The following is an 18863-nucleotide window of genomic DNA, read 5'->3' as shown; positions in this document are numbered from 1 at the left end:
AATCCTCTTTACTTGCCTGCGGTCCAGCTGCACCTATTTGACAAACAGATGGGACCTTTGTGAAAAGGAAAAGGTGCCTGTCAGGGAAAGCATCAGGCTCAAGTGGCACAGCAGCTGGAGAATGACCCCACTTGACCCTGTGGCCGGTGCCCTTGACCACTGTATAACTGTGTGTATCTTTATGTGGCAGCTCTGGATCCTGAACATGCTGAAAGTCAGTTTCTGAGTAACTAAGCCTGGTCAGAACTTCAGAAATGAAGTAGAGAGGAGGAGGGGGGAAAGGGAGAGAAAGGAAGCCGAAAGACAAGAAGCCATAAAGGGCAGTGCAAACAGCAATGCTCTCTGTCTGCTGCCTACCTGCCCCTCTACCCATTTAAACCTATGTTACCTAAGCTATGGCTTTTTCAAGTTCAGTCTTCATTCGTTAGAGTCAACACTGATTTTTGGTCTTAAATAATGTAGACGCAACTGAAAAAGGATACCCAGGTGCTTTCTTTAAGCAAGGGAAGATGCCATTTATTCAGCAGAGCCACACTGTGAAGTCTGGCTACCTACACAGTCTAATTTCAATAACTGCCAGTACTTCTTGCTTTGCAATTTGCTATAAACCTCAGTGCTCTCATACTAGTAATCTAAATACTAAAAATAAATACAGGTAATATTCATCTTAGTAATTGAATCCCTAGCATTTCTCAATCTTCTCATTGGGAAGACATCCACTCTACATAGGCCTTCTCAAAGCTAAACTATTTTAAAAATTAGAAGCAAAATTACACAGACCCCAGCTGCAAAATACTTTTCTCCAATTAAAGTGAAGACCCACACTAAATTTCTCTCTAATATACTCATAATAGCATTAAGCAGACACTAAAAAAAAAAAAAAAAAAAAAGAATCAGACCAAGTACTTTGAATCTTTATAATTTTCATAATTTTTGATTTGAGAATCATAAAAATGATAATAAAATGAAAATGCAATGAGAAATGTTAATTTGGTGAATGATAAAGGGATTCATAAATATATTAATGGAATATAAAGTTTGTAACTAAGTACAAATGATCGATGATATTTATTCCAAGGCAGTAATGAACTTCCACAGAGAGAAGGTGTAACATGACCAGGAAGAAATGTCAATGTTTTCTAGTAGCTGTTAAAATGCTTTCTTTGAATATGGACTGTCCAAAATCCAATAAGCAATCCAGTTTGTGGACTCAGAAACCCCCTATGCTGCACATGCAAAAGTAAACCACTGAGAGGAAAACAGGAGAGTCTTCCTACCTAGGTTCTTCTACCTGACATATTAGAAATACTACTTGAAATCTTGAACTTTCAAATATTTCAAATACTTGAAATCTGGGCTCAAGTTTGATGTTCCTGTGCCTGGTGGATTCCACAGGCAACCAAGCATATTCATCACAGTTGTCATAACATAGCACTTACCTTGAGTTAAGAGTGGACTTGGTATTATAGTAATCAGACTGGCTCAACTAGTGGGAGACCTGCTGTGGCACTGATTATAAGTTAAAGCCAAATATTTATCTTCCCTATGTCTTGGTTTCTTTACCTAGAAGTAGTCCTATTCATGGACAGTTTAAAACTCATGAAATAATCAGAATCATATCAACAACCTCAGCCTGTCTGGGTAAAAATATGAAACTTTCAGCCCCTGCCCCAAATCCCATCCTCTGGGAGGGGAGAGTTAATCGCCAAGTGCTAATGGATTTAATCAACAGTGCCTATGTAATGGAAGCTCCATAAATATCCTAAAAAATGAAGTTCATTTGGTGAACACAACAAGATGCTGGGAGTATGGCATGCTCAGAGAGGGCATGGAAGCTGTGTCTATCCTCCTTCCTTGAAATTGCCTTATTTATCTCTTCTGTTTGACTGTTACTGGGTTCTAGCCTTTATAATAAACAGGTAATATTAAGTGAACTGCTTTCCTGAGTTCTGTGAGTAATTCTAACAAATTGACTCTGGAGGCTGAAGTAATGGGACCCCCAATTTAGAGCCTGTAGTCAGAAGCATAGGTAGCCCAGACTGGTGACTGGAGTCTGAAGTGAAAGAGGCAGAATGAGGCCCTTTATCTCTGGTCTGTGTTAGCTCCATATAGTTAGTATCAAAACTGAACTAAATTATAGGACAGCTAGTTGATGGCTGGAGAGCTGAAGCATTAATTGATCTTCTGACACCACACATTTGGTGTCAGAAGTGTGAGGAGGAACAACTGTGTAGCATAGGCTAAGATGATTGTGGATATACAAAAGAATCAGTTACAAGTTAATATAAGTACATAAAAATACCATAAGGTGGGAAAAATGGTTAATTGGTTATTAAAATACAATGAGATGAAAAATCATCAATGCCAAATATATTCCCAAATAAATGAGTTGAAGATGTTAAATGATATAAACTGTACAAAATTAAATATTTTTCAATATATTTATATGACTGCATAAAGCAAGGATCCATAGAATTACTGTAGGTATATCTATACTTAGGCATACCACCCTATTATCCTTTATCCTATCATCCTCGGCATGCCTCCAATTCATTAAACAGGACAAAATTTTTCAAATTTTTCTTCATTTAGGATTGCCATAATTTAAGATTGCTATCATCACGAAAACACCACCGCATTCCATAAGACTTCTTAATTATGGCATCTTGGTAAAGGGGAACAAACCCAAGTATTAGTATATAACAGACCCATCTTGGAATCAGCCACACATCACACTTGATCTTGGGCAAGCTACTAATCTTGTCCCACCTTCAGATTTCTCAAATAAAATAAGAATAATAATGATAAATGCATAGTTATTATTAATAATGCAAAAGCTATGTGTTTAAGTTAGAGAGACCTTCCCAACAAAAATGGCTCTGGGATCTAGAAGAGCAGTGAAGGTGCCTGGGACTAATTTCCAAGCTCTTAACACCAGTTCTAATTAGACTTGGAAAACTACAGAGTTAAAATAAGTAGAAGAGTAAGAGTCTATTATAAACTGCCTAAAGAATACTTGTCTGTGTACATACCCACATCTTTAAATTTACAAACCATCAATAAATGCTAGTTACCTATAATAGTTATATAATTGGTATTTCTTTATGTAAGTATATAATTACTCTGTGAATGTTAGTTTATTTTTCCAATCAACTCTAAGTTCAATGAACATCAAATCTTTTTGTAGTACTTCTTTTGAATGTTTCACAGTCTACGAAACCAGTTGGTATACAGTAATTTACACCTTTAGAATCATAGGTTCATTAAGAGTTCCTAATAACCCTAAAGAAGAAGAAATGAGACTGCCTTAATTGCAAAGGTAACAGTGGCCATCATACTACTGTTGTGAGTAAGGAGAAGGCAAGGTGAAAAATTCCTGAGTGGCTGACCCCTAAAGGAGAGTGGATATCCACCAAATGGGAAAATGGAACCCCCAGAATGATGTCCTGCACTGAACTGGCTGTGAGGAGAGTTGGAAGTTTTGGAAAAATGGTGGACTATGGAAGAAAAATTTTAAAAGAGTTATGTCAGGGCTTCTTGAGTAAAGTGATGGGAGGTGAGAAGCTTGAGGACGCAGCTTATGGACTGATTCAAGCTTAGGGTGGCTCAAAGGAGAGCAATTTTCATCCAAGAGTAAGACCTACAGAGAGATAACTTCATTTTAACCCCCCAGAGAGCTCAATGAATCAGCTCTGGTCTGGTACTAGCTGAATGCTTTTGAAGAAAATATTTTTTGTAAATAGGAAATACTTTATAATTCTCAAAAATCTCTTATATTATTTCAAATGTATCTGTTTGGCATTAAGAACAGATAATTCTATATTACTACATTTCTGTCAAAAACCTAGATTGAGAAGTTGCTAGAGATTATTAGATAGATTTAACACACCATCCATCACAACATCCATCGTTAGGCATCTGTAAGGTATGAAGCAGTGAGGAGAAACAAGGAGCTGTCAACCAAAGGAATGACTGATATTTTAGTGGTAGAAACAACATGGTCAGAGAATTGAGAGATGTGTGGTTACAAAATTAATTTTCAATTTTCAAAGTTCGTCAGAGTTAAGGGGCCTTTCTTAAACCTGAATATGAAAGTTATCCCAATATGACAGTGGATTGCCTAGAGCCCAAAAGGAAGAGAATAAATCAGGGCCCAAACACGAAGCAATGAACACAGCTCTTTTTGTCTCCATAGATGGGCTGTGTGTTTAAGTTCCAAAGAGGAACCCTCCCAACAAAAATGGCTTTAGGGGTTGGAAGAGTAGTGAAGGAGCTGGGACTACTTCTCCAAGTTCTTACACCAGTTCTCATTAGACCTGGAAAACTCCAGAGTTAAAATAAGTAAGAGTATGAGTCCATTATAAGCTGCCTAAAAGGATACCTCTCTGTGTACATCCCTACATCTTTGAATTTACTCCTAGGAGCTTTAAGATAAAAGTCACTCAGTTTATACTGACATTTTAATAAAGTGTTTTTATTTTTTAGAAAAGTTTAAATGTTGTACTCTGGGATTTATCTTTCTTTCAACTCTCCATATTTGAGGAAGGAGATTAATCATCAGTGTTACAGACCTACCCTGGGGCTAGCACAAAATGATAGTAGATATCAGAAATGTCTCAGAAGAAGATAGAAAACACCTCTTGAAAGGAAATGCCTGTTTGTAGCGCCAGTCAATTGGAGTGGCAGAGGCACAAATAAACAGGAAAAAAGAACCAAAACTTACTATGGAAAAATTCCACACCATTGTACTCATATATTACATGATACACACAAAAAAATGCATACTACATAATTCTCTCTTGGTATGGTATGACTAAGTTTCACTCATTCTTATATTACCTTGAACCTGTTATCCACATACAGGTTTTTTCTGTTTTTTACTTGCTATTCTCCCAAATGTTTCCAAACAATTTAGTTAAAGAAATTTTGATCTTCTGCATCAGTAGAAAGAGGTAGAAAGTTAGCCAAATGTTCTCAAAACTTATTGGGAAACCTTCTGCTTAGAGGAAAACGCTGTTATCAAGTAAATATTTTATTTCATTTGTTTTGTTTTGTTTTTTTGTCTGCATAAATGTAACTCAAAGAGCTGAGAAAACAATCTGTGAAGTATGAGTAGACCATGTTCAAAGTTTTCTCTGGGGCTTTATAAAGGAATCAAACCTAAGTTTTCTTTATACATGGTCATTTACCTTCTTCTTTATAATGCCCAGGACAGCATGCTTCCTATGACCTAAAAGGCTAGACTGACTTTGCCTATTTTGGAGATTACAAAAGTGGCAATGAGGGCTGCACGGACTTGTCCAAAGTCATACAGATGATAAAAGGGATAGCCTGGCTTCTCACTGATTGTTCCTTCTACCACCAACACAACACATATTTGGACTCTAAGAAGGATCACTTGACAACAAGGCATAATTCAGTCTCCATACTTTAGAGAGGCATCACTCTACTATCTTTGAAATAGAATAGAATTTTTCAAGCAAAGAACCTGGAAATGGGGCCTGTGCACACCATGGGGACAGAACAAGGCAGAAAGCATTTCCCTTAAATACACCTATGTTCAATGCCCTCAACTGAAGAACATTGTTATTTCAAAGTCACTTACCCAAATCTGAAGCTTGATTCTCTTTTCATTTTTGAATACAGTTTTTACTTTGAAATCGATCCCCACTGTGCTGACAAATGCGGATGTAAAGGAGTCATCTGCATAACGGAACAGGAAAGATGTTTTCCCCACACTGCTATTGCCGATGATGAGCAATTTGAACATGTAGTCAAAGTTCTGATCAGAGGAGTCTTTCTGGCCATACCGGGCATCTTGGGAAGAGGCCATCTGTGGTTTAAAAAAAAAAGAGAGAGCAAGAAACATGGATCAGTCTTCCATTCGATATGAAGCTTGCAGCACACTCGTTATTGGCCTTGCCTAGAAACAGATGTCAGACCACTCAGGAGACCAGTTGAGAATCCTCCCCAGTTTCCCTCTGATGCTGGTATCCATGGCAATAATTCCCTGCTGGAAGACAGAACAGCAAATCTTACAGCTCTTTCCAGCTGTGTTGGTGTTTGTCACAGCTCAGCATTCAGAACCAATCAAAGACACCAAAGGAGACATCTATAAAGGTTACATGAAAAGCAAAGATATGAGGAACTGGCCAGAGCATGTGGGCTCTGAAACTTTATAATCCCAGTGATGGACACACCAAAGTGGCTGAACAGCAGGGTGTTTCTTACTGAATCATCTGAATATTAGAATCTCTCTTATTTCCTAGGGAAGTGTACCCAAAGCATGTATCTATTTCATCTGTTAACATCACATTAAAGCAACATCCTAAAATAAATGGCAATCCCTTCAAATTAAAAGTGATGATGGCAAGTATTTATGGTTCAAACACTGTATGAGAAACTTACCTAACCTAACAACAACCCAATGAAGTAGATTCATATTTAAATGAGAAAATTGAGGCTCAGAGTTATTGAGTAATGTGCTCAAGTTCACACAGGTGATGAGTAATAGAAGACAGAATTCAAATCAGGTAATGTCACGATAGGAGTCATGTTCTTAACCTCTATCCTGGTTCTCAATCATGACTAGGGAGATATGCATATCTGCTCTAAAAGACAATGTAGGAAATGTGCATTATGAATTATCACTGAAGAATCCTACCTAGGTTCAAACCTTGGCTCTACCATTTCCTGGCTGTGGGACTTTGGGCTGGTTTATTATTTTAAAATGGTGTGCATCAGTTTTTTCTCTTACATGAAATAGAAAAAAAATATGATCTAACTTGGAACATTTATAAAAGAATAGATGGCATATCTGTAAAGCAGATATGTAAAGTACCTAGGATGGCATAGAAAATGATCTTCATTATTAATTATAAATGCTTTAGATGGATGTTAATTTTTTTCCTCACTTGATCACCTTAATATCTCCAAAGCTGATGCTGCATTATTTCTAAAGGATTTTATTCATTTATTTTAGGGAGAGAGAGCAAGCAGAGGGAGGAGCAAAGGGGGAGGGAGAGGGAGAGAATCTTGAGCAGACTCTGGGCTGAGCACAGGGCTAAAGTGGGGCTCGATCCCACAACACTGAGATCATGACCTGACCCGATACCAAGAGTCGGATGCTCAACCAACTGAGCCACTATGGCACCCAGTGATGCTGCATTTAAGTGCCATTTGGCTCAAAAGAAATGTTCAGATGGTGAATCCCACTGGTTAGTGCACTTACTTACATTTTAGTATGTTATGAATTCTTTGGCAATTGCTGTTATCCAACATAATCCAATATAGAAGCCACTAGACCTTTTATTTAATTAAAGTTAATTAAAGGGGCACCTGGGTGGCTCAGTGAGTTAAGCCTCTGCCTTTGGCTCAGGTCGTGGTCTCAGGGTCCTGAGATCAAGCACCACATTAGGCTCTCTGCTTGGCAGGGAGCCTGCTTCCCCCTATCTCTCTGCCTGCCTCTCTGCCTACTTGTGATCTCTCTCTCTGTCAAATAAATAAATAAAATCTAAAAAAAAGTTAATTAAAATTACATAGAATTTAAAATTTAGTTCCTTAGTCACATTGGTCATGTTTCTAATGCACAATAACTGCATGTGGCCAGGAGCAAAAGTATTGTACAGGTACAGAGCATTGGCATAACTGCAGAAAGTTCTATTGGGCAGTGCTAGGCTAGGCAGATAGTCTTTTTTGCACTTCCAATAAAATCTGATTAATAATTATCTTTCTTCTGGGGAAGGTGGTCAAGAGGGAAGCCTCAGAAGTTAGTAGATAGTAGAATGCTTGAAACAGTAAGTAGTACTCAACCTCATCTAAGACATCAGTTGTTGAAGTCACATGCATTGTGTTTATACACAATTAAGGGAAAGGAGAAAAAGGAGATGGTGAGATAACGTATTCTCTTTCTACAAATACTTAGTGCCGGTAAGAGAACACAATTATATGTATAGGAACATAAGAATAAGGATAAACAGAAAATCTGTATATATTATTAAATTTAAGGTTAATACAAATTTTGAATGCATTTCACACTTATTAAATATCAGCTTACGCATTTGTTTTTTTAAGTCCATGTAACCACACCGATGTCTTCAATAATTACAACTTGGAATGAGTGTTGACGAGTGAAACTGGGCCACTACAACAGGCAGATATTGTGATTTTCCTTTCTGGCTCAGGCATCTACTGGCTAAAGTAAACCTCGCCCAACACAAGCAGCCAGCCAAGGACAAAAACAGGATTATAACTCTGGACTGTAAGTTTGAACAACGATGTCTTCCTCTGATGACTTCTGAAGCCCCAGAACAGTCAGGAAACTGTTTCATGTGACCACCCCATTCCTGCAGACATAGTCCTTTCACCAATTACAACAACCCTGCTCCCTTCTGAAAGTACTAAGTTCAGCCAGACCTGCAAATAAGATCTTTTACATGAACCAGCCCAGATCCTAGGTCCTGGGTTAAGAATGTTCAGCTAAGCCACAGTCAGAAAATAGACACTACAACTTTTCTAGAGCTACCCATACTCAGCCCGATAACATACCATATACTGCATCCCATCACTATAAGGTGGTATCCAGCTGAGTCCTGTGGCTCTCCAGGACGCATCAACAAGAAAACATGACCTACAGCTGCTATCAATTTCAAGTCCTATTCCAAAAGTAGATTCTAAAACCTGTAGCAATGTCAACTTCATCAATATATAGACTTTTTGACTATAATTACAGAGATTTAGATGGAGAAAACCATATTGGGGTTTTCTCTGGTATGAGAAATTGAAAACATTTAATTTCAAGGGCTGATACATCTTGCAATGTTGGCAGCAAAGAAGGTGCTATTTTTTTTTTTTTTTTTTACTATTTCTTGATTTATATACCCAGTAAGATTCACAAAGAGCCAATAAAATGTGCATTGGGAATGCAGACGTCTTTCATTAAAATTCAGAATAATGAAATACAACCTGGCCCAGAGGATTGAGAAAAAAACATCCCTAATCTTACTGAAAACAGAAATGAAGTGGTCTGACAGCATATGAATGTCAAAGACACTTGTCTTCACTATGTCAATTTACTGACACTTCTAAATACTAAGTCATCTGAACATTCTCATAGTTTTCATGGAAAAATACAGCTGATATTTGAAATGTGAGTACACATGAAGTAACCTCCCAGAAAGTAAATCAGATATCATAAAATATATATAAAAGATAACTCTTTAAAAAAAGATGACTCTTTAAATTGCATTAATCTTGAATTAATTAAAAAAAATCAAGGAATTGGAAAGCATTTACAAGGTAGTCCAACTTTCTACTCATTCCAAGAGTCCCTTCTGCTGGCATCTCAGGATCTCAGGTTAGTATTATAGCCAAGCCCGTCACACAGAGTGACAAAAAGTTTACGAGATTGTGAAGCACCATAATCCACTGCTGAACTGCAATTGTTATCAATTTCTTTCTTAGAGTAAAGTTAAAATCTCCTCCCTATAGCTTCTGCCCACGTGTTCTAGATTCTGCCTTATAAATCAAGACAGTTGATTCCTCTCCCATCTGAGAGAGCTCCAGGTGACTAAAGGAACAAATCACAGCCCCATACACTTTCTCTCTCTTGGATGATCCCAACTGCCTTCCCCTTTTCCCCAAGAAGTCATGTTGGAAAAATCCCCCACATCCTGCTAGATTAGCTGACATCTCTCCAGATGTTAAAGTCCCATGTGTGGCTCCCAAAATTTGTCACAATATTCCAGATACAACAGTGCAGAATAAAATGAGACTATTATATTTTATCATAGCTCACTTAAGTCTTTTAAATGCTCAGGACATTTTTCACATTAACTGTAATAAACATAGATCTTCCTTATTCCCATTCCATACTTGGGTAATTGATTTTCTTTAATGGAAATGCCAACCTTTATACGTACCCTGTTACATTTCCTCTTGTTTGTTTTGATTTATAATTCAATTTTGATCTGATAACTTTATGTCCTTTCATCAAAACACTGGCTATCCCTTCCAGATTTATGCCACTCCAAATTTGATCAGGATGCATTTTGCATATTCATTTAGGCTCTGATCAAAATGCTAATCAGTTTTACCCCACTGAATATATATATAAATCTATAGATGAGACCTCTACAACTTGTCATCAAAGAATTTGGTGAACTTAAAGCAGACCTTAACCTCTGGGACTTGGTGCACTGAGAATCCATTGTGCTGTCCCATGAGGTGTGCTTTGGTTCAACAGCAGGTGAACAAATCCTGGATTTAACCGATATGCCAGTTTTAATTTTAATCCTAGTTTCCCCAGAAGCCCTACTAACTAGGACCATCTGACTAACACATGCAATCACAGATTATTTCAGAATTTTTGACATTTGTTTTTCAGAATAAACAGGAAAAGCAAATTACTTCTAGGGATGCCTCTGGGCACTTAAGAATCTAAATGACATTAAGCTATTTTGTGGATCTCATGAGAAAAACAAAAAGAAGTCATTCTAAATGTACTACATTCTCAGCACTACTAGTGATAACAGCCTGAGGGTTAATGAGAAGATGAACAAAGATGGATAAATCATCCAGAAAAGGACATGCAGTTCTTTGAAACTGGAAGGATGAAAGTGAGGATGGGACATATGTATTGGAAGTAGGGAAATGCATCAAGTGATTTCAAATCTTAATCATTGTTGCCTGGGGAAAAAAATATCATAATAAAAATAATTATTCCTGAGAGCTCTAAAGTCAAAACTAAAATTTTAAAATCAATAAGGAAGGGCCCCTGGTGGCTCAGTGGTTTAAAACTCCTGCCTTCAGCTCAGGTTATGATCCCAGGGTCCTGGGATATAAATAAATAAATAAATAAATAAATAATCTTAAAAAAATAAAAATAAAATCAACAAGGAAAATATGAAACGTTAGGATTCCCAAATGTCTGTCATCTGGTCCCCAGGTGATTTCTCCTGGAGAAATCCTGGTCTGCACAGTTTGTTGCCTCCCTGTTTGTCTCTCAGAATGGATCAAAATTGTGATGCTCTCGGGGCACCTGGGTGGCTCAGTGGGTTAAATCCTCTGCCTTTGGATCAGGTCATGATCCCAAGGTCCTGGGATAGAGCCCTGCATGGGGCTCTCTGCTCAGCAGGGAGCCTGCTTCCTCCTCTCTCTCTCTGCCTGCTTCTCTGTGATCTCTCTGTCTGTCAAATAAATAAATAAAATCTTAAAAAAAAAATTGTGATGCTCTTTGCAGTCTCTGGCCAGCAATTTCTGTGTGTGTGTGTGTGTGTGTGTGTGTCTGCTGCTCTTGGCTTTGGAATGAGCCAGTGGAGAAGCAATAAAACACTGCTCATGCCACTGTGGACACATCACCGCTGAGCTGAGAAGATGCTGTCCAGGAAATTGGAAGTAGCCAAGACATGAGATAATTCAAATTCTAAACCTGGCTCTGAAGCAAAGGGCCTGGAAAAGTAGGGCAGACTTCAGCAATCGCCCTTATCCCTCTTCTTCATGTCAGCAGGGAGTGAATTACTCTTTCATGGGACTCACGGGAGAATGTATATGATGGTATGCCAAATGATAGCAATGCTTCCAAGATGGAAATCACTGCATATTTTAAAGGTGTTGTTAGGCTATGACCTTTTAAGGTACTTTTTCCAGCCCATCTCTGGATCCCCATCTCCTGCACAGCTTCTCTCATAGATGAGTAGAACTTTCAGCTTCTGCACAGAAAGATGGTAAAATCACTGCAGTAACAATCCTACGGACACTGTACTGTGTGTTTTCCACACATCATCATACCGCATCCTTTCACTGCCCCAGAATATCAATATCTATTAGTAACCCCATATGAGCGAAACAGTATGCTCTGGGTGTATTTGAAAAGGGCTCCTTCTCCCTTTGCCTGCCAAAAGCATGAGGGGATTTTCTCTAACCCTCACTGTGAGAACTTGACAGGGGTCCTGAGGGTAAAACTCACAAAGTGTGTCCTCCCTGAAACTGCACCCCCTAGAGCTTTAACTCTTGGACTTGTCTACCCTGAGCCACCAGCAACTCATCAATTACAGTTTAGGTTTTCTTACCCCAGTACTGGTTCCCATGAGAGTTTCTGTTCCAGGAATTTGTGATTTTCTTTATCAGGTTATTGGTCTCTCCCATCTAAGGGGCAGCATTTTTCTCTGTGACCTCAATTCTCTGATGAATCTAAGAGTTGGTAACTTTTATTTTGTTTCATTTTTTTCTTGTGTGAGGATGAGAGTAACAACTTCCAAGCTCTGTATGCACTGGAGTGGAAACCCAAAGTCTTTATTGGCATTTTGAAAAAGAAATTAAGGCCAGAGTATTTGAGAGGAAATTTAGGTAGAGGGTTCTTTGTTTTTCAGTAGGGTCTCTTGATTTCTCTCAGCTCATGTGCTGAGCCTTCATCATTTAGACAAAATATGTTCTTCAAGAGTTACAGCTCTATGGGTTCAGCTTGCTCACTCTTCTCTTTGCCAAACTAACAGCCTCAGGTTTCAACCACAGAGGAGACTACTGGAAGAGGTAAGACTACCTCTTCTTTTACTTCTAGAAAAAAAAAATCTATTCCTTTACTGAAGGCAGGCATGATCTAATCTTAATATATTTTAAAATTCATTATAATGGTTTTTGAATCTTCTGGGAAATCTAGATGTATACAGAAAAATAAAGAGTATCAAACCATGTAAAAATCATTCCTACTAGTGTCAAAGACCACGGTTCTCCAGCCCACACTGAAGTTCACTCTTGGTATAGTTACAGAGGGTTTCCAGAGGGAGAGAGCACTTGTACGGGGGCTGTGCTGCAGCACAGTACAGGGGATGCCTAGGCCACAGAGAGAAGAGTGTAAACAAGGTTTTCTGGGAAGGGAACCACATGGCTGGCTGGGAGAGCTCTCCAGACGGGTAGGATGTAATCCTGACAGCGGCAAAGTAGCAGAGCCCTGGTCCCAGTAGTGCCTGCACATCTTCATGAATGCTGAAGCCAGAGGGTCATTAGTGTAGTCCTGTGATGCTGATGAGCACCCTAACTACTAGTAATCTATGCCTTATAAATCACAGCATAAAGAAAGATTAGAAAACAAGATTCCACTTCTTTTCCAGCAGTTCTGAAATTATGTACAGGCAGATGCATCTGTGAGAAAGAAAATTCTATATTCTTGGTGTGATGTGAATAAGGGTAAAGAGCACATACTCTATGGTCAGGTTGTCTGAGAAGGAATCCCAGATCTGCTACTTGCAAGTGTTTTGATATTTTGTTATTTTTTCAACTTTGCTAAGCTATAATTTCCTTGCCTGTAAAACAGGAATTGTAGTAAGATCATGAAAAGTAAAAATTTTGGCATGTGCTAGATCCTTGATTAAAGCCATTCACTTGATTTTCCAACTAACATTGCCGCTACCCTCTGAAAATAGAAATGGTCAATTTTATAGAATATGCTTCCTCTCATTTCCTAACCTTAGAGGCAAGAGGTTTGAAGCCCAACACTTCCACTCTGTAGAGTTTCATAATTATTGAGATAAACTCCTTATTCTTTCATTACAAATATTATGACATGGAACAAAGAGCACTTATCAAAATACCACAAAATACCTTTGCCTCCCTGTGTGTAGATCAAAGTGTTCTGTGGTCTAGAGAGGCTGTGGGGAAGGGAATGTGGTCAATGGCCATATGCTCTGTGACAGGACCCATCCTGTGATATTGGGGCCACCCAATAACTTCTAGGGAGTTACTAAACTCATGAAACTTGGGCGTGAATGGGCTTTTGTAGAAACAGGGTGAGAGCCCAGTTTCAGGTATGAACTAATAAAGGAGCAAAATTCAAGTAATACAATGGTAAGATAAGCATGAGAAAGGAAGCACCAGGAATGCAAAGGAATTGTGGGAAACTCCCTTGTGTTGCCTTAGCATTGGCTTTAGGTGAAGTTCAACCTAATTTCTGATAGTAAATCTGGTAAATCATCAAAGTCAACAATACTATCATAACACCGATACTGTATTATACACTTCTAGGTTGCCAAGACACTAGATCTTAATTGTTACCACCACATAAAAGAAATGACAATTTTATTACCTGATAGAGGTGTTAGCTAACTCCACAGAGGTAATTATATTACCATACATGAATGTATCAAATCAATATGTTATATACTTTAAACTTTTGCAATATTATATATCAATTGTACTTCAATAATAATATATATCTTTAAAGATTTTATTTATTTATTTGACAGAGAGATATCACAAGTAGGCAGAAAGGCAGGTAGAGAGAGGGGTGTGGGGGGAAGCAGGCTCCCTGCCAAGCAGAGAGCCTGATACAGGGCTCGATCCCAGGACCCTTGAGATCATGACATGAGCTGAAGGCAGAGGCTTTAACCCACTGAGCCACCCAGGTGCCCCCAATAATAACAGACTTTTAAAAGTCCACAATATCATTATTTCAAAGTGAGAACTCACTAAGAGGCTTTCATATGTATATATAAACATAGATAAATACACATACATAAAAATAATATGCATACATTCTGGTTATCGCCATCCTTTCTCCAAAACCTTCTAAAACAACGGCAAGGGTTTTTCACTAAAGGGAAATTCCATATTAAAAAAGAGAAGCAAAAAAGAAAAAGCAAGAAAAGTTTGGGATTTGGAAGTGAATGACCGGAAAAAAAGGAATCTCATGTCCGTATAGTAACTCTTAACCTACAAAACCTGAAATGGCCTTGGGATTAGAGATGCCAGATGTCTTTTTTTTTTTTTTTTTAATGGTTGATTTTTTTTTCATTTTATTTTATTTCTTTTCAGTGTTCCAGCATTCATTGTTTATGCACCATACCCAGTGCTCCATGCAATACGTACCCTCCATAATACCCACCACCAGGCTCACACAACCCCCCACGCCCATCCCCTCCAAAACCCTCAGTTTGTTTCTCAGAGTCCATAGTCTCTCATGGTTCATCTTCCCCTCTAATTCCCCCCAACTCACTTCTCCTCTCCATCTCCCAATGTCCTCCATGTTATTCTATGCTCCACAAGTAGGTAAAACCATAAGATAACTGACTCTCTCTGCTTGACCAAACTCACTTAGCATAATCTCTTCCAGTCCCGTGCCAGGTGTCTTGATTACGTGGTGTACCCCCGTTTTCCTGAGACTGAGGGATTTCATGTGACACTACAGGACTTTCAGTGCTAGAATCAGAAAGCTAAGATTGTTGGTCACACTGACCAGGGCGTGCAAACCGGGGGAATGGCTGAAAACCCATTTTTATTCAGGAATACAAAACTAAATTCTCATAGGATACATTAGATCTGAGAGTCCCAAAACTAGGGAACTGTACCTGAATTCTGCAGAATTAAAATATCCAATGCGGGCCCAGGCATCTACAATTTTTCAGCATCCCATGTGATTCTTTTGACCATTTAGGTTTAGAATTCACTGAATTAGCAAATGTCCACATGGAAGCCAGGGCAGGTGTACATTGTCAAGGTATCAGGGATACATGTAAGGGGAGACTGAGTAATCTGACATTTCAGCTAAGAACCCCAGGGTGTGGAAAATGGGATCCTAGCACTCTTCACCAGACATCCCTTCTGCCAAGAGTGACAAGAGATCTCATCACCATAATATTGACTCTGCAAAGAAGTCTATACTCTAGAATGCCCAGCCTGCTCAGATAAGCTGATTTCTGGAAAATGTGTTAATTATTTTAGCTATGGTAAGATCTAGAACTTTCTAAGGGCCAGTGATATAACTCACTGTGAATTTCCATCAGAGTATGAGCAAGCACGGCATTGTAAGAAGCAATAATCATGTTTTCAGAGCACATGTGGCTCTATTCTGCTCAGCTCTGTGAGAGTTGGCCTTGATTGTCTCAATCAGTCATTTTTAAAAATAACATACATTTGGATTTTACTTCCCCTCATTCCACAAGAAAGCACCTGACACATACAGGAGGCCAGTGTCCAAGCTAAAACTACAAAATAAAGAATATTTCTTGTAAGAATATCTCTTCATGAGAAGAAAATAAAAACTAAACAGAATAGATAAACCCAGTACTCTGTGGTATAGTGAAAAGCCTCTCTTAAAAATACTTAGTAAAATACTCTAAACATTCCCACTGGGGGGAAAAAAGCCTAGATCTTAATATTAATATATGTATTACCTAAGGAATTTTTATCACTAAAAATTTTTAAAACATTAAACATTTAAAAAATATTAAACATTGAAAAACAGTAAAAGTTATTTTAAAGGCTTAAGCCCTTGAAAAATACCTGCAGAGATCTGCTATAAAGATTTCTTCCAAATCCTTTATTATCACTCATCAAGGTAGGTCACATATAGGGGCATATATAGCCTATTGTCCATGCACTTATGACACAAAGGGACTATTTGAACCATTCTTTTTTTTTCCCCCATCCGAACCATTCTTGAGAAACTAGGTGAGTTATTAGTTTATGCACTTGTGTTTCTATACTGTGCAGGTCCACCAATTAAAATGACTTACAGAGCAGTTTTGGTAGTCACAATCATTCCAGCTTTTCTTTCAAAAGCTATTGCTACTATTCCTGTTGTCTCTTTTCATCAGTTCTACCACTCAAACAAGTGCTTGGTGAATTACAACATTCAAAAGAAAACCCATCTTTCATTGCAACCACCACAACACCATTGTGTTAATTGGTACATAAATTCTTTCTCCAAGCCCTATAAGGCTCCTAAAGCTATGGCCATTGAAACAGAAATTATCAACATTGGCTTGCAAGTTTCTCAAGTAGATGAGACTCAGAGATGCATCTGAGCCACTGAAAGACTAACAACACCCTTGATGGGTAAAGTAAACTGAAAGCAGGCAGACTAACAATGAGAGGCTCAATGCCTTACATCTTAAAATTACATTATGATTTGGGTTCCCACACCATAAAAGCTGACCATGTAGAAGCAAAGTGATAATGGTGCCAGGTTTTTCTCAGTCAGGGGGTCAAGTAGGCACAAAATAAGACTCTTAAAGGCTTGTTGGATCAAAATTCCTAATACTGGATCCAATTCAATCAGCTTATTGGAGAGTATTTCAGGGAACCATAACCATATCTTCTACCATTCCCTGAACAACTGAAGATCCAGAGCATTCACCCTTATGGTTTCATCATTTAGTAGACAGAAAAATATTTCATGACTCCAATAAAACTGACATAATGCTTCAAACCAATCAGAAACATGTTGGTGTTTGAAAAGGCATTTTGTTTCTACAGAGTTGAAGATGATAGGAATATATTGGTTGGCAAAATAAAGCAACTCTTAAAATGATTTTATTTTTACAATTTTACACTTTGTTCAAATTTTTGAAAGTGTCATAAAGCCCACAATTTTATTTTCAAACACAAAGAAAAAAAATGTAGCATGGCAAAGGCAATAAAGAATAAAAATACAATGATAGAAATTAAAATGTAAACATAATTTATTTCCCAGAAATCTACATGGAATAATCAAATCACTAACACTATTATTTACATTTCTAACTCACTGTTTCTATGAGAAGCTCACAGTGTTTTCTTGGTTTCTGCACAATACCAGAAATAAATCCTATTAAACCCTTCCAGTACTCAAACACCTCATCCCAAGGGCTTATGTGCATTCTTTCTTGACAACATGTTTGTATTGTAAAAGAAGCCAACATTAAACCTAGGAAAAGTAAGTTAACTGAAATGAAGAGTACTTCAGTGGGCTTAACAAAAGTCACAGGTGGCAGAAGAGTCCATGACCTTGAGATAAATCAACAGGAACTACACTATTTAAGAGAAAGAAAAAAAATTAATAGAACCTCACTGATTTTTGAACAGTATCTGAAAACTAACAGAGATGCAATTAGAGCCTCTGATAGAAAAAGGAGTCAATAATGGGATGGGAAAATATTTGAAGATATAATACATAAATATTTTTCAAATTTGGTGAAAAACATGAACCTACATCTATTAGAACCTCACTCAACCACTACGCTAACTAAATATAAAGAAAAATACATCTAGGCACCTTACAGACAAACTGTTCAAATTCAAAGTTGAATAGAAAACAGAAAAAGGGACAAATACCAAAGAAGGGTCCAACAATATAAAGAACAGCTGATTTCACATCATGATGGAGATCAGCAGACAATGAAATAACCTAAAATGCTGAAAGGGGGGGGGGGGAAGCAACTAAATGTTTAATATGCAGCAAAACTATCATTCAAAAATGTAGGCAAAACAGGAGGAGGAAGCAAGATGGCAGAGAAGTAGCAGACTGAAATCTCATTAGGTCCTAGGAATTCAGCTAGATAGTTATCAAACTGTTCCAAACTCAACAGGAGATAGAAGAGAAGAACAGCAATTCTAGAAACAGAAAATCAGCCATTTTCTGGAAGGTGGGACTTGCAGAGAAATGAATGGGAAGCAATGGGAAGATAGACCGTGGGGGAGGGGCCGGCTCTTGGCAAGTGGTGGAGCAGTAGAGCACAAAATCAGAAGGTTCAGAAGTCTGCTCCACTGAGGGACATTGCTCCAGAGGCTAAGTGGGGGTGGAGCCGTCACATAGACAGTAAGGTCTTCGGTCCCATGGGTCAAAGAAAGACTGGGGGTGTCTGAATGTGGCAGAGCTGCCAGGTACCAGAATGGAGAAGCCGGCTATAGAGACAGAGCTGAAGAGGGTCTCTCAGCTCAGAGTTACCTTAAACCATGATCTGAGGCACAATCATGCCACTATTCTTCCAGCTTGGACCCCCACAAGGGTCAGATCCAGAGAGCCCCTCTTTCCTTCTCTGGGAGGAGCAGCAGGAATCTGCTAGGTTTCGAGACTCCAAACGAGGCCAGTGCCAGAGATAGAGATGCTTGAC

The 18863-nt window shown here is 38.3% G+C and overlaps 1 protein-coding gene across 2 annotated transcripts in view; it reads right to left on the bottom strand.

The window, feature by feature from the left end:
• Positions 1-18863, bottom strand: part of RAB3C (RAB3C, member RAS oncogene family) — a 296308-nt gene that overhangs the window by 263964 nt on the left and 13481 nt on the right. For both annotated transcript variants that reach the window (XM_059175041.1, XM_059175040.1), the window contains exon 2: positions 5606-5833. In XM_059175041.1, coding sequence (XP_059031024.1) covers positions 5606-5833 — 228 coding nt within the window. The remainder of the gene's footprint in view (positions 1-5605; positions 5834-18863) is intronic.

Source organism: Mustela lutreola, chromosome 5 (assembly GCF_030435805.1).
Source record: "Mustela lutreola isolate mMusLut2 chromosome 5, mMusLut2.pri, whole genome shotgun sequence".
In the NCBI taxonomy this organism is placed as follows: Eukaryota; Metazoa; Chordata; class Mammalia; order Carnivora; family Mustelidae; genus Mustela; species Mustela lutreola.
The sequence above is the reverse complement of the archived record's forward strand: the minus strand, read 5'-3'. Positions and strand labels throughout refer to the sequence as shown.